This window comes from Macaca fascicularis, chromosome 20, assembly GCF_037993035.2.
Source record: "Macaca fascicularis isolate 582-1 chromosome 20, T2T-MFA8v1.1".
Taxonomy (NCBI): Eukaryota; Metazoa; Chordata; class Mammalia; order Primates; family Cercopithecidae; genus Macaca; species Macaca fascicularis.
Window position 1 is genome coordinate 1,051,692 of NC_088394.1, and position 22,170 is coordinate 1,073,861.

The 22,170-nt window shown below is 53.3% G+C and overlaps 1 protein-coding gene across 24 annotated transcripts in view; it reads right to left on the reverse strand.

The window, feature by feature from the left end:
- AXIN1 (axin 1) overlaps nt 1-22,170 on the reverse strand; it is a 76,703-nt gene that overhangs the window by 11,198 nt on the left and 43,335 nt on the right. For 10 of the 24 annotated variants that reach the window (XM_074028340.1, XM_045382483.3, XM_074028356.1 and 7 more), the window contains 3 exons: nt 16,969-17,109; nt 13,279-13,375; nt 6,845-6,982 (listed from right to left, as the gene is read on the reverse strand). In XM_074028340.1, coding sequence (XP_073884441.1) covers nt 6,845-6,982; nt 13,279-13,375; nt 16,969-17,109 — 376 coding nt within the window. Of the gene's footprint in view, nt 1-6,066; nt 6,682-6,844; nt 6,983-13,278; nt 13,376-16,924; nt 17,110-19,085; nt 22,169-22,170 lie in introns of those variants that run through there. The other 14 variants (XM_074028344.1, XM_074028343.1, XM_074028342.1 and 11 more) reach the window with 10 other exon arrangements.

The window sequence follows — 22,170 nt, forward strand, 5'->3', positions numbered from 1 at the left end:
TCCTGTCCCTGAGGATGGAGAGGCAGGATGGGGCATAGACAGAAGGAGCGGAGACAGCAAGGCCTCAAGGAATGCAGTGTATGTGTCGGCTGTGGGCGGAGCTCTGCAAGGATTTAGTTTAGTTTTATTCCTTTTTTGAGACAAGTTCTTGCTCTGTTGCCCAGGCTGGAGAACAGTGGTGTGATCACAGCTCACTGCAGCCTCCGCCTCCCGGGCTCAAGCGATCCTCCCACTTCAGCCTCCAGAATAGCGGAGACCACAGCCGTATGCCACCATGCCCGGCTAATTTTTTTGTATTTTGGGAACAGATGGGATTCTCACCATATTGGCCAGGCTGGTCTCGAATGCCTGAGCTCAAGCAAATTGCGTGCCTTGGCCTGTGTGTGTGTATATATATATACACACGTTATATGTGTATATATATGTTATACATATATAAGTTACCCAGGCTGGAGTGCAATGGTGCCATCTTGGCTCAATGCAACCTCTGCCTCCCAGGTTCAAGTGATTCTCCTACCTCAGCCTCCCAAGTAGCTGGGACTACAGGTGTGCACCACCACGCCCAGCTAATTTTTGTATTTTTAGTAGAGACAGGGTTTCACTATGTTGGCCAGGCTGGTTTCGAACTCCTGACCTCGTGATCCACCCACCTCGGCCTCCCAAAGTGTTGGGATTACAGGCGTGAGTCACCGCGCCCGGCCTCCCCTTATATTTTAAGGAGAACCTTGCCCTTATACAGAAGGGCTCTTGGGCTTTGTACATGCTGTGATGCTTCTTGACGAACTTCCACATTAAGCCAGTGGAGTTTCACTTGATTCTCCGAGTTAACAGGTGGCGAAGCTTATCTGTCAGAGCAAACATTTGATCGCTTTAATTCCAAGTTGCATCTCATATTTATTTTCTCATCTTATTGGATTGACAAACTAAAAGTGTTGAGTAAATCTGGTATTAATACAATAGAAAGCGACGGAACTAAGCTACCACGTATGTATGTATGTATTTATTTATTTAGAGTCAGAGTCTTGCTCTGTCAGCCAGGCTGGAGTGCAGTGGCACGATCTTGGCTCACTGCAACCTCCACCTCCAGGGCTCAAGCAATCCTCCTGCCTCAGACTCCTGAGTAGCTGGGATTACAGGAGTGTGCCACCATGTCCAGCTAATTTTTTTGTATTTTTAGTAGAGACGCGGTTTCACCATGTAGGCCAGGCTGGTCTCCAACTCCTGACCTCAGGTAATCCACCGCCCTCGGCCTCCCAAAGTGCTGGGATTACAGGCGTGAGCCACCGCTCCCGGCCTATTTGTTTTTATTTTTTATTTTATTTTTTGAGACGAGTCTCACTCTGTCGCCCAGGCTGGAGTGTAGTGGCACCATGTGAGCTCACCGCAACCTCCGTCTCCTGGGTTCACACCATTCTCCTGCCACAGCCTCCTGAGTAGCTGGGACTACAGGCACCCGCCACCATGCCCAGCTAATTATTTTATATTTTTAGTAGAGACGGGTTTCACCACGTTAGCCAGGATGGTCTCAATCTCCTGACCTTGCAATCCGCCTGACTCGGCCTCCCAAAGTGCCAGGATTACAGGCGTCAGCCACCACGCCCGGCCTATTTTTATTTATTTATTTATTTTCATTTGAGACGGAGTTTCGCTCTTGTGACCCAGGCTGTACTGCAATGACGCAATGTTGGCTCACTGCATGTTGGCTCACTGCAGTCTCCGCCTCCCAGGTTCAAGTAATTCTCCTGCCTTAGCCTCCTGGGTAGCTGGGATTACAGGCACCCACCACCATGCCCAGCTACACTTTCTGTATTTTTAGTAGAGACGGGGTTTTACCACATTGGCCAGGCTGGTCTCGAACTCCTGACCTCAGGTGATCCACCCGCCTGGGTCTCCCAAAGTACTAGGATTACAGGTTTGGGCCACTGCACCTGATCGCGGTGGTGCGATCACAGCTCAATGCAGCCTCAACCTCCAGGGCTCAAGCGATCCTCCTGCTTCAGCCTCCCAAGTAGCTGGGACTATAGGACACCACGCCTCATTAATTTTTTTTCTTTTTCTTTTTTTTTTTTTTGTAGAAATGGAGAGTCTCACTATGTTGTCCAGCCTGCTCTTAAACTCCTGGCTTCAAGTGATCCTCCCATCTTGGCCTTTCCAAGTGTTGGGATTACAGATGTGAATCACCGTGCACAGCCTACCTCTGTGTTTTAATATAAACAAACCCCCCAACGTTTACCACCAAACTCTCACACCTGCAAAAGTGTCCAAACGCAACTGAACAGGCATGCTCCAGAGTTGCTGTGGGCTTGGCTGTGGGCACCTGCACCGGGGCTGAGGGTGAAATATGGCACTACAGAGGATAGACAGACGCTGGGGCAGAGCCAGAGGACAGGCAGGTGGTGGGCATCCCCTGGTGGATGTGGCTATGCTGCCTCCCTTTCCTTGTTTTTGTAGGGCTAAAAGGCCTGGGCGCTCTGGGGAGAATTCTTAACCAAAGGTCTTCCTAGGGACTAAAAGTGTTTCAAGTTTTGATGCTGTTCGCCACCTCAGTCGAGGTCTGCATTGGCAGGAATTCCATCATGGGGCTGTGAAATGTTACAGATTAACTTAACCGTTCAGCTAATGGTTTTCGTTTTCTTCTTTGTACTTTAATTTCCCAAATTTTATGATGAAAATAGGTTTTTAAAAAATCTGGAGTTCGGCCGGGCGCAGTGGCTCATGCCTGTAATCCCAGCACTTTGGGAGGCCGAGACGGGCGGATCACAAGGTCAGGAGATCGAGACCATCCTGGCTAACATGGTGAAACCCCGTCTCTACTAAAAATACAAAAAACTAGCCGGGCGAGGTGGCGGGCGCCTGTAGTCCCAGCTACTCCGGAGGCTGAGGCAGGAGAATGGCGTGAACCCGGGAGGCGGAGCTTGCAGTGAGCTGAGACCCGGCCACTGCACTCCAGCCTGGGCAACAGAGCGAAACTCCGTCTCAAAAAAAAAAAAAAAAAAATCTGGAGTTCGGCCGGGCGCAGTGGCTCATGCCTGTAATCGCAGCACTTTTGGAGGCCAAGGCGGGCGGATCATGAGGTCAGGAGATCGAGACCATCATGGCTAACACTGTGAAACCCCGTCTCTACTAAAAATACAAAAAATTAGCCAGGCATGGTGGCAAGTGCCTGCAGTCCCAGCTATAGGAAGTCTGAGGCAGGAGAATGGTATGAACACGGGAGGCAGAGCTTGCAGTGAGCCGACAGCGCGCCACTGCACTCCAGCCTGGGCAACAGTGCAAGACTCCGTCAAAAAAAAAAAAAAAAAAAAAAAAAGAATCTGGAGTACACGCCTGTAATCCCAGCACTTTGGGAGGCCGAGGCGGGCAGATCACGAGGTCAGGAGATCGAGACCATCCTGGCTAACACAGTGAAACCCCGTCTCTACTAAAAACACAAAAAAATTAGCTGGGCGCGGTGGTGGGCGCCTGTAGTCCCAGCTACTTGGGAGGCTGAGGCAGGAGAATGGCGTGAACCCAAGAGGCCGAGAGGCGGAGCTTGCAGTGAGTCGAGATCGCGCCACTGTACTCCAGCCTGGGTGACAGAGCAAGACTCCGTCTCGAAAAAACAAAACAAAGAAAAACAAAAATCTGGAGTTATTCCTTTTAGGGAAGGACCACCACTCCCGGGCCCTGGTGGTGCTGGACAGAGCCAGGACTCTGCCGTGCTCCCTGTTGCTGGGACAGAGCCAGGACTCCATGGGGTGGGGAAGCCTTGACAGTCAGAGGTGAAAGCCACACACTCAGCACCTGTGGCTACACCTGCCTTTAACATGTCCTGCCCAAGACTGGGCGCAGTGGCTCATGCCTGAAATCCCAGTGCTTAGGGAGGCTGAGGTAGGAGGATCACTTGAGCCCAGGAGTTCAAGACCAGTGTCGGCAATATAGCAAGATTCCATCTCTACAAAAATTTTTTTTAAAATAAGTCTCACTCAAAATGTGAACCTGCCCTACCAGAAGCACACACTGCGAATGGGTCCAGGCACAAAGATCAGCAGAAAATTACAGAGGCCAACACGGCAGCACAACAGCAAAGGCTTTCCTTTCCTACGTTTCTTTTGTGAGATGTTTGTTTAAGGGCTGGTAACCTTCACCTGCCACCCAAATGATGATGCTGACGTCACAGCCCGTGGACCCGGGTGTGGCCTGCCGACGTTTCCGTATTCGTGGCAACTCTGTTCCCAATGTTTGGTTTTCAGACAACAGCCCAGTAAGGCCCCCAGGCAGGCCCCAACGCCGCTGACCTCACGTGCGCACAGCCAGCCTCCCCAGGGCCACCCCAGGAAGCAAGGGAGCTGCTCCAGTGACCACCAGGTCTGCAAGGTGAGGCCTCACTCACCGCCACAGGAACCACGTGGCACTGATGCTGGTCCTGCCAGCCCTGGCTAGATTCAGGATCTTGGAGGACAAATTCCCTGAGTCCTTTCTTTGGGGGACTGTGGAGAAGGTGAACTCGGCACCTGCAGAGCCCTGGAGCTGGCACCACCCACACCTGTGCCCTACCCAGATGAGAGTGACCCTCAGACCCAGGGCCAGGGGAGACGAGAGGATGCAGCTCCACATGGTGGCAGAACAATTCACCAAGGATAAAAAATTGATGTGTGTGTGTGAGACATTTTCACACAAACCCCTTCATGGAGAGCTCCACCACCTGCAGCGACCACACCTGGTCCCCGACATGAATCTCAGCTACTCATTGAGCTGTGTAAGGTCTTCCCACCATCTCAACACAGTGCCCGGCGCTTGGTTTCCAAGCTCGGTTACCAGCTGCACCCTGCATCCACCCTCATGGTGGCATCTCCAGGCTTCAGGGCACAGCTCACCCGGGTTGTGGGTGAAAGAGTGGGTGCACCAAGGGGTCTCCTGTGGTCTGAGGAGAGCTGAGGGTCTGCATTTTACATCACGGATCAGGTGAATGGAAATGCTCAGAAGCGTATACGTTTTCTAAGTATTCATATTCACGAATATTGAAAGAATGAAGGACCCCCCCCCCCCACTTGATGGTGCCCATTTACCTCCCATAGGAATTAATCTGGCTAAGAGAAAAGCAACGGCTTTTTTTTTTTGAGGCAGGTTGCTCTGTCACCCAGGCTGCAGTTCAGTGGCACAGTCTCGGCTCACTGTAGCCTTGACCTCCCGAGCTCAAGTGATCCTCCCACCTCAGCTTCCTGAATACCTGGGACCACAGGTGTGTGCTACTGTGCCCGGCTAATTTTGAAATTTTTTCTAGAGACAGGAATTTGCCACGTTGCCCAGGCTGGGTTCCAACTGCTGGGCTCAAGTGTTTCACTCGCCTCAGCCCCCCGCAGTGTTGGGGTCACTGGTGTGCACTGCCTGCCCAGCCCACAAGGGCAGCTCTGCAAGTGAGACATCCAGGTAGGAAGGGGTCTCCAGAGAAACTCCAGGCGGCCCGCGCACTGCGAGGAGCGCACAATGGGGTGGAGCCACAGAAGTCTGCGCCATTTGCAGTGGGGAGGAGCCTGGCCCCGCCTCTTCCTGGGTGGAACCTGGGATTCAATTTGCCAGGCAGGAAGCATACTAGCAGAACTCTGGCTTTGTGGGAAGTTTTTTTTTTGAGGTAGAGTTTCACTTGTCACCCAGGCTGGAGTACAGTGGCTCAATCTCGGCACAGTGAAGCCTCCACCTCCCAGGTTCAAGCGATTCTCCAGCCTCAGCCTCCTGAGTAGTTGAGGTTACAGACGCCTGCCGCCACACCCGGCTAATTTTTGTGTTTTTCTTTTTTTTTTTTTTGAGACGGAGTCTCGCTCTGTCGCCCAGGCTGGAGTGCAGTGGCGCGATCTCGGCTCACTGCAAGCTCTACCTCCCGGGTTCACGCCATTCTCCCGCCTCAGCCTCCGAGTACCTGGGACTACAGGCGCCCGCCACCACGCCCGGCTAGTTTTTTGTATTTTTAGTAGAGAGGGGGTTTCACCATGTTAGCCAGGATGGTCTCGATCTCCTGACCTCGTGATCTACCCGCCTTGGCCTCCCAAAGTGCTGGGATTACAGGCTTGAGCCACCGCGCCCGGCCAATTTTTGTATTTTTCATTAGAGATGGTGTTTCGCCATGTTGGCCAGGCTGGTCTGGAACTCCTGACCTCGGGTGATCCGCCTGCCTCAGCCTCCCAGAGTGTTGGGATTACAGGTGTGAGCCACCGTGCCTGCCTGTTTCCCTTTTTACCTTTTCACCCAATAAACTCTGTCCTTCTCACCCTTCAAATTGTCTGTGAACCTAATTTTTCGTGGCCATGTGAAAGGGACCTGTCTTTAGCTGAACTCAGCAAAGAGTCCTACAACACAAGTGCCTAGAGGCTCGCGCACCATGGCCCTCAAGGAACCAAGAGTGACCAGGAGGTGGTGGAACTTCTCAGGCATCGCAGCCCCTGAGTGCACGTAGAAGAAAACTCCTGCATGCCACTAGCCCTTCCTGCTCTGCACATGCTCATCCCACTTGCCGGCCTCATGGGGTGAAGAAGTTGAGATCACCTGCTGCAGCCTCAGCTTGTGGCCCTGCTACCCACGAAGGACCAGGTACAGCAGGCAGCTGTGTCACCCCCAGCCCCTTCAATGCGGGTGACCAAGGTGTGTCTCTGGGCCTCTGAGGGTGGGATGGGGCCGCTGGACATCCCATCCTGAGCTGGGGCTTGGCTGCGGAGAAAGGGGCATGGGGGATTCAGCAGGGAGGCCTCATGGGTCAGCAGGCCTCGGCCAGCCCTGGGCATCCCCGCAAGGAATCGGGGCCAAAGCTGTCCTGATCATCAGGACATCCTAGCTGTAAGAGAACAGCAGGACACCACCGAGGCCCACTCACCATGCGCACGCGCTTCAGCCGCTCCTCCAGCTTCTCCTCGGCCTCCCGTGTGCGCTGCACGGCCTCCAGGCGGTGGATGAGCTCCTCAGCGAACTTCTGAGGTTCCACACGGACTTCCTTCGGCACCCGGTACGTGCGCTGCGACGGAGAGGACGGTGAGGCATGGGGGTTGAAAGGTCACTGCTAAAACATTTCTTTGTGAAGGGAAAGGGCGTGTGCTAGCTCTGTTGTATTTTATTTTTTTATTTTTTTGAGACGAACTCTCACTCTGTCGCCTAGACTGGAGTGCAATGGCACGATCTCAGCTCACTGCAACCTCTGCTTCCCGGGTTCAAGCGATTCTCCTGCCTCAGTCTCCCAAGTAGCTGAGACTACAGGTGCCCGCCACCGCGCCTGGCTAATTTTTGTATTCTTAGTAGGGATGAGGTTTTTTTTTTTTTTTTTTTTTTTTGAGACGGAGTCTCGCTCTGTCGCCCAGGCTGGAGTGCAATGGCCGGATCTCAGCTCATTGCAAGCTCCGCCTCCTGGGTTTACGCCATTCTCCTGCCTCAGCCTCCCGAGTAGCTGGGACTACAGGCGCCCGCCACCTCGCCCAGCTAGTTTTTTGTATTTTTTTAGTAGAGACGGGGTTTCACCGTGTTAGCCAGGATGGTCTCGATCTCCTGACCTCGTGATCCGCCCGTCTCGGCCTCCCAAAGTGCTGGGATTACAGGCTTGAGCCACCGCGCCCGGCCGGGATGAGGTTTTATCATGTTGGCCAGGCTGGTCTCCAACTCCTGATCTCAGGTGATCCGCCCGCCTCAGCCTCCCAAAGTGTTAGGATTACAGGTGTGAGCCACCAGGCCCAGCCTTTGTTGTATTTTTTTTTTTTTTTTTTTTTGAGACGGAGTCTCGCTCTGTCACCCAGGCTGGAGTGCAGTGGCCGGATCTCGGCTCACTGCAAGCTCCGCCTCCCGGGTTCACGCCATTCTCCTGCCTCAGCCTCCCGAGTAGCTGGGACTATAGGCGCCCGCCACCTCGCCCGGCTAGTTTTTTGTATTTTTTAGTAGAGACGGGGTTTCACCGTGTTAGCCAGGATGGTCTCGATCTCCTGACCTCGTGATCCGCCCGTCTCGGCCTCCCAAAGTGCTGGGATTACAGGCGTGAGCCACTGCGCCCGGCCGCCTTCGTTGTATTTTAAAGCAAGAGTTTACTTTTTCCTCCTTTCAGTTGGGAATCAACTTCCTCACGGCCCCCCTTTTCCTGTCCGGCTAGTCTGTCCATCATTCCCCCACAGACCCAGGAGACAGGGCTGCTTCTTTCCAGCATCTCCCCACTACCAGATCAAGAGGCCTGAGCAGGGCAGCTTCAGGACACACAGCCAGCGCTCCCCATCCGCTTCAGAGAAACACTCGAGGAGATGCCCGCAGCGGGTGTGAGCAGAAGACCCCCGAGGCCCCAGGGTAGGGAAGGACACACAGGATTTGGAGGACAGGGGAGGTCTGGGAAAGGCGGGCTTTCCTTTTTAAAAGAATGTAAAGGCCAGGTGGTGGCTCACGCCTATAGTCACAGCATTTTGGGAAGTAGAGGCGAGCAGATCACTTGAGGTCAGAAATTAGACACCAGCCTGGCCAAAAAAGACCTCGTCTCTACAAAAAAAATTTTGTTTTAATTAGCCAGGTGTGGTGGCATCTGTGGTCCCGACTACTTGGGAGCTGAGGTGGGAGGATTGCGCAAGCCCTGGGATATCAAGGCTGCAGTGAGCCGAGTTCACGCCACTGCCCTGCAGCCTGGGTGAGAGAGTGAGACCCCGTCTCAAAATAATAATAATAACAACAATATATCTGCAGTGTATTTTACAGTAATGCACCATATAGCTTTTTAAAAAAATAGAGATGGGGGTCTTGCTTCCCAGGCTAGCCTCAAACTCCTCCCACCTTGGCCTCCCAAAGCACTGGATTACAGGTGTGAGCCACCATGCCTGGCGCTGTGTAACTTTTGAGGGTACTTCATTTTAAATTTCAAACTTCAAAACAGCTGCAAAAATAGAACAAGGAATTCCCGTCCACCTTCACTCAGATTCCCCAAGGGCTGACATTCTGCCATAAGTACTTTATCATCCTCGCACCGGCAGGCACACACACACACACATAGGCACACACACAGGCACACACACACGCCCACACATGGGCAGGCACACGCCCAGGCACACACACACACACACACACACAGGCACACACACAGAGGCGCACACACATACAGGCACGCTCACTGCTCTGAACCAGTTAGAGTGTATTTAACAAAAGCAAGGTCGCTCTCATACCTAACCACAGTACAAATATAGATGGTTAAAAAAACTGACCCCGATACAGTAACATCATGTGGCAGATATTATTCCAATTTTGCCAGCTGCTCCAATAACATCCTTCACGGCAAAACATGCTTTAAAATCCAGGCTACCAGTGTCTAAGCCGTGGAGGGATGGAGCCAGGGACAGCTCCCCTGTGACTGCGAGCAGGGTGGCAGCTGGGAGGTGGGACCCTCCGTGTGTGTGGCCTTCCTGCCCTTCCGCCATGGGCTCTGGCGCAGTCCTGGCTCTGTGCACCCCAGTTTCTCATCTACACAATGAGAGTAGAAACAGCACCTAACCCTCAGAACGATGGGGCGAGACGGGACACGGAAGCTATACAAAAGGCCTCCTCCGGGCTCAGATGCTCCACGGTAGACGGGGCTCAGAGAGAGGCTGGGCCTGGAACCACAGGCTTCACTTCAGGGAACATGGGAGTATGAAGGGGCCAAGGGCACGCCCAGGGCACTGGGTGATGTCTCAGAGCTGGGAGAAGTCACTGCTGGAGTCTCGGCCGTGCCCAGTGTCGGGAAGGGTCTGTCCCGGAGCCAAGGATGAATATCCAGTGCTTCTAGAAGATGATGAGGAAGGCTGGGGCTGGCACCAGCAGGGACATGGGCCGGTGTGTCCAGATGTGTGGACAGCAGGGCATCCATACAGATGGCAAGGAACTAACAAGCCACCCTTTCCCGCTGCAGCCGGGCCCCGGAGGCTGGGTGGCTGGGGGGCCATGCTGGCTTTTCCGTGCCCAGTGCTGGGCAAGGCGCAAAGGCGGGAGTGGCACACACAGGACTGGGAGCTGCCAGTACTGCAGGGACCACAGCTGCTGTGTCTGCAGATAGCCAGAGGCACAGACAGGAGCACTCATGGTCTGAACAGTCAGCACCACAGAGACCAAGAGCAGGACGAAAAGCCCATCATCAGGCCCAGACAGCAGCACGGCTGAGGGGCCAAGAGGAGTGCTCAGGCCGCCACGCAAGCTCCATAAAAAGACTCCAAGGGGGGCCGGGCACAGTAGCTCACGCCTGTAATCCCAGCACTTTGGGAGGCCGAGGTGGGTGGACCACGAGGTCAGGAGATCAAGACCATCCTGGCTAACACATTGAAACCCCGTCTCTACTAAAAATACAAAAAAATTAGCCGGGCGTGGTTGCGGGCGCCTGTAGTCCCAGCTACTCAGGAGGCTGAGGCAGGAAAATGGCGTGAACCCGGGATGCGGAGCTTGCAGTGAGCAGGGATCACACCCCTGCACTCCAGCCTGGGCGACAGAGGGAGACTCCGTCTCAAAAAAAAAATAAATAAATAAAAATAAAAATAAAAAATAAGACTCCAGAGAGCAGCACAGCTGAGGGGCCAAGAGGAGCACTCAGGCCGCCACGCGAGTTCCATAAAAAGACTCCAGGTGGCCCTGCAGGCTGCGTCACCACGGTTCTGAGAACAGCAAAACTGTCAGAGTCATCACATTTACGAGAATGGCAACCTCTCCAGCTTTGGAGGAACAGAAAAAAATACCATAAAGGAAAAAGCCAAGTAAATGAAAACGTGAAACTTCAAAGTAATTACAAAGGCCAAAGATCCCCAGGGATTCTGGGACCAGATGCGGCAAAGCCACGGCCCCCAACCTTTCGGCACCAGGGACCAGTTTCATGGAAGACAATTTTTCCACGGACAGCTGGGGCCAGGGGGTTTCGGGATGAACCTGCTCCACCTCTCATGGTCAGGTGTTAAAAAGTCTCACACGGGGCATGCAGCCTGGACATCCATGGGTGCAGCCACAACAGGGTTCTGCTCCTATGAGCATCTAAGCTGCTCCCATCCTGCTGTGCCTGCTGCAGAGCCATGGACCCACCAGAGAAACAGCATAGCTTTCGCAAAAGCAAGGCCCTCAACAGAGCAGAAGCGGGCGGTGCAGCCATGGCACGTCCTGCTAGCCCATCGGCTTCCTGGGCCTCCCTGCCTCGGCTCACCACCATCCTCAGGTGCAATTTCCCAGTAGCAGCAGTCAGCAGGCCCCGGGCAGCTGTGCTCGTGCTGTGGGTTTCTCACTTGGGCCTCTGGCTGAGGGACTGCCCACCGAAGGTTCCAACCACAGCCCCGCCTGACAGGCCACATGGACTCGATCCAGGTTCCTACAGAGCCTCTGATGAGGTCGTTTGCTGCAGGCTGTTCACACAGAAACGCACAGTGGCCCCCACCCCACCACACAAGGGCCCTCTGGTAGTGCGGCATGTGGCAGGGCCTGCTCCTGACTGTGCCTGCTGACTCTGATGGCTTCATCTTCCCGGTGACTCAACTGTGACCCTCCAGGACCTGAGGGCTCTGTGCTTCCCTCGGTTCTGGAAGGTTCTGATGACACCAGGGACTCGCCATCGGCCTCCTCTTTTCTCTGTGTTGCATCCTGAGAGGTCTTTCCAGGTCCACGTTCCAGGCACCAACGCACTCCTCAGCTTTTGTCCTTCCTGACCCTTCCAAGGGGAGGTTGTCTGCCTGACGCCCCCTCATTCAGAGTCCGTGACACGCACTTTCTACACATGAAGATTCTGACCAGCACCCCAAAATCGGGGCACCCCTGTGGACAGAAGCCTTCCACAGGTCTCAGCCCACTCAAGCCCCATCCTCAGGGGCACACAGGGCTGGCCTGGGCCTGTGGTCGCTCAGCTGTCTTGTCTCTCGGGCCTCCTTCATCAGGGCGGCTCTGCGGGTTCTGGACGTTTGGGATCTGTGACTTGAAAATCAGAGGCCGGTGGCTGTGCAGGAGCCGTCGACTTGGGCTGTGACCTCATGATAGCTTTCGGCCATGCCTGGCAGGCAGGGCCCCAGACCTTCCAGAGCACACGCACACACGCACGCACCCACACATGGCCTACAATATCATCTGCTTTTTGTTAAGTAGACACCATGAGCGCCTAGTTTTAGCCAAACCTGAGTCAAGGGTTGGCTGGCATCTTCTCAGAAGTGAGAACAAACCAACATCCTTTCTTTTCAACCATAAAGAAATTCCTGACTTGGAAACTGATGTCTGCAGAAAAGCTAAAAGGCTAAGAAATCCTGACCAAGATTTCAATGTCAATGTTGTCAATGCTCTCAAAATGCCTACTTCCCTGCACAGACACTCATATGGTCACGTGGTTCACCCTCAGACACCGCAGCTAACAGTGGGTTGAGAACAACCCACAGTTGAGGCTGGGTGTGGTGGCTCACACCTGTAATCCCAGCCCTTTGGGAGGCCAAGATGGGCGGATCACGAGGTCAGGAGATTGAGATCACCCTGGCTAATACGATGAAACCCCATCTCTACTAAAAATACAAAAAAAGTAGCCGGGTGTGGTGGCGGGCGCCTGTAGTCCCAGCTACTCAGGAGGTTGAGGCAGGAGAATGATGTGAACCCAGGAGGCATAGCTTACAGTGAGAGCAAAACTCCTGTCTCAAAAAAAGAAACAAAAAAACAAAAAAACACTGCTTTTCTCACCTTCTCATAAACATCCTTCCTGTTCAGTCAACCCATCAAAATAAGGACAGATCATTAATCTGTTCATCAACACAGGAGTGCTCTGGAGACAGAGTCAGGCTGTGCTGGGCTCCAGCCGGCACTCAGCTCTGTGACCTGATGACCAGCCAAGCCCCCATGCCCGAGACTGGGCAAAGGCACCATTATTCTATTCAAAAGTGAAAGCCGAGGCAGCTTTAAAATCAAGATGTTCACCCAGAGGTGACCCTCGTTCAGCCACAAAAACACCAAGTTTTCCCCAAGTGCTGTGCAGGGGCCAGGTCTGGGCTCTGAGTCATGAGAAAGGCTCAGAGTTCTCCCCTTGAGGGGAAGCACCCAACTGCACAAGGCAAGACACTTCCTACCACCAGGGAGGGTGTGGCCTCAGGGCGTGGGGGCCCTCTTGAATGAACAGCTCCCTCTGGTCCCTAAATGCTGCCTGAGACTTGATGTCCCCGGCCACCCTCAGGGACTGGCCACGTGCAGATGTTTCTGGGATCACACGCTTACGCCTAGAGGTAAGCCCGGCTCGTGGGAAGTCTGGCAAGTGCCTTTCCCGCGCGCCAGGCCCACGCTGAGCGGGAAGGACGATGGGCTGAGGGCCGCAGAACCAGTACTTACGGGAATGTGAGGTAGGGGCACCCGCCCGTTGACCTGCACGCTCTCCTGCATCTCCCTGCGGTGCTGCTTACGGATCCTGTACGGAGGGATCCCATCCCTGTCCAGGAGAAAGAGGCAGCCGTTAACTCAGAGAGGAGCAGGAGGGCCAGCACCGTGCCAGTAGGGCTGCCGGCCCCGACCGCCAGTCAGCAGGCAATGGTGATGACACCCGTGAGCCACCACCGAGACACGTGCACACGGGTGATGCAGGCACCCATATGTGTGCAGGGGAACACGTGCACACTCATGTACACACAAAGGTTCACATGTGACGGTAAAGCCCAGGTGCCCAGACACGCACCCTCCCAGCTGGTGTTTACTGGGCACCTCCATAAAGCCTCCTTGTGCCTGCCTGTTCTTTAGGGCCTGACAGCTGAGAGTGATTTCTACACACTTTTAAAGGGTAGGGGAAGAATCTGTGACAGGGACTGCATGTGGCTGCAAAGTCTCACATATTCACTGCCAGCCCTGCATGGGAAACGTTTACTGGTCCCTGCTTGTGGCCTAGACCATGGTGGAGGGTGCCTGCCTTGGAGGGCATTGCTAAATGGACCAAAAACATTTCAAGGTTTGCACAGTGAGCAGCCAGGACAACCAGCGCCCCACGGAAAGGTAAGAGATGCCAAGGCTGCACACTCTGCTTCTCTCCAGGAGCTGGCAGGGCAGTGTCGTCTCTGAGGGAGGCACAAGGTAGCTCTTTCGCAACAGGTTTTTTTTTTTTTTTTTTGAGACGGAGTCTCTCGCTCTATTGCCCAGGCTGGAATGCAGTGGCGCGATCTCGGCTCACTGCAAGCTCTGCCTCCCAGGTTCACACCATTCTCCTGCCTCAGCCTCCCGGGTAGCTGGGACTACAGGCGCCCGCCACCACGCCCGGCTAGTTTTTTGTATTTTTAGTAGAGACGGTGTTTCATTGTGTTAGCCAGGATGGTCTCGATCTCCTGACCTCGTGATTCGCCCGCCTCGGCCTCCCAAAGTGCTGGGATTACAGGCATGAGCCACCACGCCCGGCCCACAACATGTTTTCTTTATGAACCCTTTAGAAGATCATAAAAAACACATAAGTCAAATTATACATGGTTTGAAAAATGACCCCAGGGTTAAGATAACTCACTCACAACCATCCTTCAAGAAAGCCCTCGCCCTCTCCCCGCTATTAGAAAAGCTGCCTTCGGGCCAGGTGCAGTAGCTCACGCCTGTAATCCCAGCACTTTGGGAGGCTGAGATGGGCGGATCAAGAGGTCAGGAGATTGAGACCATCGTGGCTAACATGTGAAACCCTGTCTACTAAAAATACAAAAAATTAGGTGAGTGTGGTGGCGGGCGCCTGTATCCCAGCACTTTGGGAGCACTACTCAGGAGGCTGAGGCAGGAGAATGGTGTGAACCAGGGAAGCAGAGCTTGCAGAGAGCTGAGATTGCGCCACTGCACTCCAGCCTGGGCGACACAGCGAGACTCTGTTTCAAAAAAGAAAAAAGAAAGGAAAGAAAAGAAAGAAAAGAAAGAAAGAAAGAAAGGAAGGAAGAAAAGGAAGAAAAGAAAGAAAGGAAAAGCCGCCTTCAAAAGCATGGCAGCTCCACGGATCCGTGCCGCACCCAGGGGCCTCCCAGAGCTGCCAGGAGACACAGGGCAACGTGAGAGAGCGCCCAACCCAGGGCTGCATGGCAGACACGGCACCTCCTGAGGCATCCTCAGCTGTCACAGCACCACTAAGTGCTGTGGGCAATGGTGAGCCAAGTCCAGGTCTGGCTTGGTCACGGTGGGCGTCAGGAACAAGCGAATCTACAACTCACCTAACACTTGCCTCGGGGGTTTGTTCAAGGGCCCTGAAGCCACCACTCTACTGGTTTCCCAGATGTGACACTTGGATGGGGAAATTTCACAGGCCTCTGTGGATAAGGCACTGTCCCCACATCTGTGTCCACAGCCCACAGCCTCTGGAGCGCCATGTGGAACAGTTGTGAGCTCGCCCCCAGCACAAAAGCAGAGCCCAGCTGCCCCACCGGAATGATGCTCTTCACCTGTCCACTTTTTACCTCTGATGTACTTTCAAGTATGTGTAGCAATTTTACATGCCAAATTGTTAAACACTTCAGTACAAACCAAGATGAACAGAATATCGAGGAAAAAAAACATCTATTTATTTTAGGTCCTCCCTTTAGGAAACATATGTCCCTTTTCTTAGAGAGAATTAGGAGACTTTTTGAGAAAACTGAGTTGGCAGGTTAATTTTTGTTGTAGTAACGCAGTTTTGGGGAAGAGGGAAACCAGATGCTAGGATGCGTGGTCTGCTCAGGCGCTCTGTGGGCTGCTCTGCACCCAACCATCTGGCCCAAGGCTTCAGGGCCATGGCAGGCACTGCTTCAACTCCAATAACTTCAAGTGAGGTGCTGCTAAAAGCAAGTCAACATTTTATTTTGAAGATTCAAAATTAAAAGAGGATGAAAGAAACCAGGAGAAGCCACACAGAGCAGCTCTGCCGGGAAGGGGCAGGGAGCTGCCCCTGCACCACCACAGTTACCTGGGGAAAAACGAAGGGGCCAAGACCTATGGCAATGTGGGCTGGCTGAATTTGGTTCAGAAATAAAATCTGACAACTTGTTCTGCTCATCTGAAATTCAGGTTTTGGAAAAATGTTTAAAGATAGACAAATGAAAAGAACAAACCAGCCAGGCACAGTAGCTCATGCCTGTAATCCCAGCACTCGTGAGGCTAAACTGGGTGCACTGTTTGAGCCCAGGAGTTCGACACTGCACAGTAAGGCCTCGTCTCCACAAAAATAATAATCACTAGCCGGGTGTGGTGGCGCATGCTTGTAGCCTCAGCAACTCCGAAGGGTGGGGTGTACATAGGCCCCAAAAACCCAGCTGCGAAGCACAGGGGAAGAGGTCATAAAGCAAGCACGTTCTTACACATGGGGTTTCCCTGGACAATGAAAGAATAAGCTTCCGCCTGTCACCTCAAGGGTCACACATGTGTAAGCGATTTTGTTCAGGGCCCTTGAACAAACCCTCAGGCCGTCCCTGGGCCACTGAGGCCCTGGCCTTAGTACAACCACAGAACCTTCCCTCACTCCTGCTCCCAGCCCCTTGCCAAGTGGGTGACAGGGACAAGACAGGACCCTGTACTGCACCAGCGTTGGGGACCACATCACTCACCACAGCCAGTGGTGAGACAGCTGGCCTGTGCCTGTCTTTTAAGCTGAAACCCCAGACTCTGAAAACCAAAGACCAAACTCTAGCCTGGGGAGCCTACAGACTGTCTTAGGTTCACCCTCAATCCTTCCTCGTGGGGAGGTCCCAGCAGCCCTGGTCACAGAGAGAAGCAATCGACACAAAGCTGAGCCCTCACTTGTGCTGCCTGGAGGACAGCCTCTGCAGTGCAGCCTGCTGCGTGTCAGATGCACTCTCACTGAGACCTGGGGGGGCAGGAAACGCTTTCCCTGAAGACAAAGCCCAGGCATCGCTGGGTCAGCACGAAGTCCCCTCAGCTAGCTGCGCTCTGCAGCAGGGTGGGACTTACATGCTGTCATCTGCGAGGAACAGGGTGTCCAGGGCAGGACTTACACACTGCTGTCCACGAGGGACAGGGGATCCGGGGCGGGACTTACACGCTGCTGTCTGTGAGGGACAGGGTGTCTGGGGCAGGACTTACACGCTGCTGTCTGTGAGGGACAGGGTGTCTGCATCACTGGACAAGCTCTGCTGCTCGCTGTCGTTGGCACTGGTGGCTGGGGCCAGGGCGTAGCCGGCATTGACATAATAGGGGTTGACTGGCTCCCGCCAGGATCCATACCTGCGAACAAGCAAGCAGGGCACGTTAGTGACAGCCTGCCAAAAGTCTCTCATCTTATTCCACATTTTCATATTATCTGAATATCTCAATGTATTAATTTAAAACATGGAGCATGGATAAAAGACTAGCATCTCCACCTGTCCTCTCGTCCCTCTGTCCTTTCCAACAGGGTGCATTAAAGCCAGATCTCTCCCCTGATTTTAGGCGGAGGCTTTGGTGCACACACAGAGCATCCACACATGATCACTTGGGTTTGTTTTCCATGCACGGCACTAGAAATGGGACGCAGATGTTCTGCTCATTCCGAAGTGCACGTCAGGAGAGGACAGGACGATGATCAGGACGAGGCCCTTGGGCTTCAGCTCAGACGTCTCTGCACCTGTGCCCAAGTCCAAGTACGGCCACGGGACTGATGTCAGGGCCGATATGTGATAGTGTGTGTGGGTGGTGCCACCTCCTGTTCCCCTACCTAGAGCAGCGGTTCCTCCTCAGCTCCTGGGACAATTTACCTCATCTTGTTACCACAAAATTAGCCAGGAAATGACACCTTGTTTCAATCTGCATTTCCCTGATTAATGGTCACATTGGCAGTTTAGGGTATGTGTCATTTAAACTTCTTCGTCTTTATCTGTTCATATGGTTTGCCATTTTCTATGGAGTGGATTATGAGTTTCTTGGTGATTTAAAGAAGTCTTTAAATAGACTTGTTATTAATTTCTGGTTATATATGTGAAAAACATTTTCTCCCTAAACATCATTTTTTTTTTTTTTTTTTTTTTTTGAGACGGAGTCTCGCTCTGTCGCCCAGGCTGGAGTGCAGTGGCGCGATCTCGGCTCACTGCAAGCTCCGCCTCCCGGGTTCACGCCATTCTCCTGCCTCAGCCTCCCGAGTAGCTGGGACTACAGGCGCCCACAACCGCGCCCGGCTAATTTTTTGTATTTTTAGTAGAGACGGTGTTTCACCGTGGTCTCAATCTCCTGACCTTGTGATCCGCCCGCCTCGGCCTCCCAAAGTGCTGGGATTACAGGCGTGAGCCACCGCGCCCGGCCTAAACATCATTTTTCTTTTCAACATTGCTCGTGTTGATTTTGGTCCAACAAAAGTTTTTCATTTCTATGAAATCAGACAGGCCGGGCGCAGTGGCTAATGCCTTTAATCCCAGCACTTTGGGAGGCCGAGGCAGGTGGATCACTAGGTGAAGAGTTCAAGAACAGCCTTACCAACATAGTGAAATCCCATTTCTATTAAAAATACAAAAATTAGCTGGGCGTGGTGGCACACACCTGTAATCCCAGCTACTCGGGAGGCTGAGGCAGAATTGCTTGAACCCGGGAGGCAGAGGTTGCAGTGAGCTGAGATCACACCACTGCACTACAGCCTAGGCGACAGAGTAAGACTGTCTCAAAAATAAAAAAATAAAAATAAATTTTAAAAAATCAGATATTCCAATCTTTTTATTTATTTATTTATTTATCTATTTTTTCTATTTTGGAAACACAGTCCTTCCTTATTCCAAGATTACAAATATATTCTATTTTTCTTTGTTTTTTTTTTTTTTTTTTTGAGACGAGTCTCGCTCTGCCACCCAGGCTGGAGTGCAGTGGCCGCATCTCAGCTCACTGCAAGCTCCGCCTCCCAGGTTCACGCCATTCTCCTGCCTCAGCCTCCCGAGTAGCTGGGACTACAGGCGCCCGCCACCGCGCCCGGCTAGTTTTTTGTATTTTTTAGTAGAGACGGGGTTTCATTGTGTTAGCCAGGATGGTCTCGACCTCCTGACCTCGTGATCCACCCGTCTCAGCCTCCCAAAGTGCTGGGATTACAGGCTTGAGCCACCGCGCCCGGCCTCTATTTTTCTTTATACGCTCCGAACAGTTTTTTTAGACCTCCACCTGAAATGCGTGTATACAAAATCTAGCCCAGTCCAGGAGAGCCTAAAGGTAAAAAATAAAATAATAAAAAATAAAATCTAGCTTACCCCTTCACATCAAAATGGAGAGCCAGCTGTTAGCATTAAATACTGAATAATCCATCTTGTCCTCAATAATTTTAAGCGCCTCTTTCCACCACATCTCACTCCTGTCACAGGCATGTGCCCCTTCCGGGTGCTCTGCTGTGCTGCCAAACAACTGGCGTGTGGAGTTTGCAGGGTCCCTAACTGCCGAGGCCCCACAGTGTGCCCTGAGGCTGCCTCTCCCTTCTAGCGGCTGCCCCCACTCGGCTTTGCTTTCCCTGGTTTCAGTTACTTGTGTTCAACCAAGGTCTAAAACTAGATGCACACAGAGCGGTAAGACTGCAAGAGAAAGAGACCAGCTTCACAGGGTATTTATCATAGTGCACCCTTACAGTCGTCAGCCTCACAATGTTTATTTATCACAGTGCACCCTTACAATCATTCCGTTTGATTCACAAATGTCTTTAGTCTCTACTGTTCCTAACTTGTAAGTTAAATTTGATCAGACATGTGTTCCCAGAGGGGAAAACAGTATATACAGGGTTCAGCACTATCGCGGTTTCAGGCATCCACTGGGGTCTTGGAATGTGTCCCACAAGGGGTGACGACGACCTCAGTTGGATCTTCACAGATCACAATCACACAAGATAACCAAGACAGCTCCCAAGGCTACCACAATGGACCGCCCTGCACGTGCATATGGCCGGAGGAACTGCCATGTTGGGGGTGCAAGCACACCTGCATTGGTGACTGGGCACCTGTGCATTAGAGTCCTTGGTGTGGAGGGAGGGACCAGCATGGCTTCCAGCTGTACACCTGATGAGCAGAACCTAGGGAAAGCCCCAGTTCTACTCACGCCAGGAAAGGCCCTTTGACAAGATGGGAGGGGGGCGGGCAGCCGGGCACCTTGGACTCTGGTGACATGAGATGCCTGGGGAGATGAGCTGGCACTGTGAGCTGGGGACAGCCTGTGGCACTGGTGGGTGGGGCCTCATTGCACGGGGCCATTTCCCCTGGGGTAGTGGCCTCCAAGCACTCTGGAGGGCATCACATGGGGCCACACACACAAGCAGGGCCTTTCATACGGACAGTGTGGCTGACTGTGCTCAGCTGCTTGGGAGGGAGGCGCAGGGCCCCGCGCCACAATGGAAAACAGGGTTCACGATGTCAGGCCCCTGCCAGCATCAACGTCCGCGAGTCCCTCTGACCCATCCACTGTGGCCTGCTCACTCACTGCAGGCCACGGACAGTCATGGCCGGGTGACAGCAGCCTCAGGCTGACAGCAACCACAGGGCCGCTCTTGGGAAACAGGTTCTCTGGAAACACTAACCACCAGTGGCTGGGCTGCAAGTCTGGTTCACTCCTCGTCTCCTCTCTGTACCTGACATAGAGCAGATAAAATGATACCAGCCTGCAGCTTTAGGCTCTTTAAACATCATGCAGTATTTTTAAATGACACCGTTATTCCTTTGATACTTAAAGCCACAGCTGCTCAGCAGCTACTGATATTATCCCTCTAACAACCACTGCAGCCAAACTCAGATCTCAGGTTAAATACTCAACTGTTTCCCTGTTATGAAGGAACACTGAACTTTGTTAACTTTCCATAAACATCTATTTGGCCAAATAAAAACATTTCAAATTTAAGAGAGAATGCCACTGCTGCGCAGAAGTTTAAGAAGTCTACGTCCAAAGCATACAGCGCGTCTGCAGCCCACGACACATGGGCGTGTCTGTAGCTCACAGCACACGGCACATCTGTCTCAGCACGCGGGTGCGTCTGCAGCCCACGACACACGGGCGTGTCTGTAGCCCACGGCGCACCTGTAGCCCACGGTACACGGGCGTGTCTGTAGCTCACAGCACACGGCACATCTGTCTCAGCACGCGGGTGCGTCTGCAGCCCACGGCACACGGCGCGTCTGTCTCAGCACACACCAGAAGCACGCGCCCTGCCCTCGTGCTGCCATGGGGCTTACACCTGTCCCATCACTTGGGAGCCACATACAGCAGAACGAAGCCTTCCGTGTTCATGTGTCCAATTCCAAATCCTTCTCCCACTCTGACTTCCCAGGTGTGCCTTTCATATTTGTGGAAAACCTGTTTGTCTTTAAAATCAGAAGCAGGAGAAACGCAGGTTTCCAATTTTCCACAAGCTCCAGCACACAGCAAGTTCCACTGCACACAAGCACCAAGGTCAGGCAGCAAAGGGGAGAGAAGCAGGAGAAGGCGGCTGGGAGGAAAGAAAAGGAAGAAGGGCAGGCTGTTTACTATTGATGTTCGTAACAATCCCGGACAACTGCCCTAGCTCCCAGGATCTGCCCTCAGCGCTCAGATGGCTCCTGAATTTGAAGACACAGGCGGCCGGGCTTGGCCTTCACTACCAGTGGATGCGACCAAGAATGTTCTGGTCAAAGACACGTACAAGGGGAGGTCACATGGGAATTCCAGGATCCCCCCAGATATAGCTGGGATCCAGCGGCAGGGGGGGGCATGTGCTCGTGTGCCTGCCTGTGCGTGCACCTATGGATGTGTACTTTGTGTGTGTGTGCCCATATGTCCATCTGTGTGTGCATCTGTGTGCCTATGTGTGCTCGCCTCTCACGAGCACCTCCACCTGCTCCTGCACTTCTCAGACACGTGGAGATGCTGTGGGCGAATCTGACCCCTGGCTGTGTGGTGAGAATGCGGCCAGGGCCTTGGTGAGAGCGGATCTGACCCCTGGCTGTGCGGTGAGAATACAGCCGGGGCCTTGGTGAGAGCTGATGTGACCACTGGCTGTGCGGAGAATGTGGCCGGAGCCGTAGTGAGAGCGGATCTGACCCCTGGCAGTGCGGTGAGAATGTGGCTGGAGCCTCGGTGAGAGCAGATCTGATCCCTCGCTATGCGGTGAGAATACAGCCAGGGCCTTGGTGAGAGCTGATCTGACCCCTGGCTGTGCGAAGAGAATGTGGCCGGAGCCTTGGTGAGAGCTGTGCCCAGCCCCCCTGCACTGATGACCTGAAACAGGAAAACGGGCACAGCTCTTCTGGAACAGGCAGAGTCCAGGGATACAGAGGCTGGCAGACCCTGCAGAGCTAGGTGGCGATAGACTCCCCGCAACTCTTC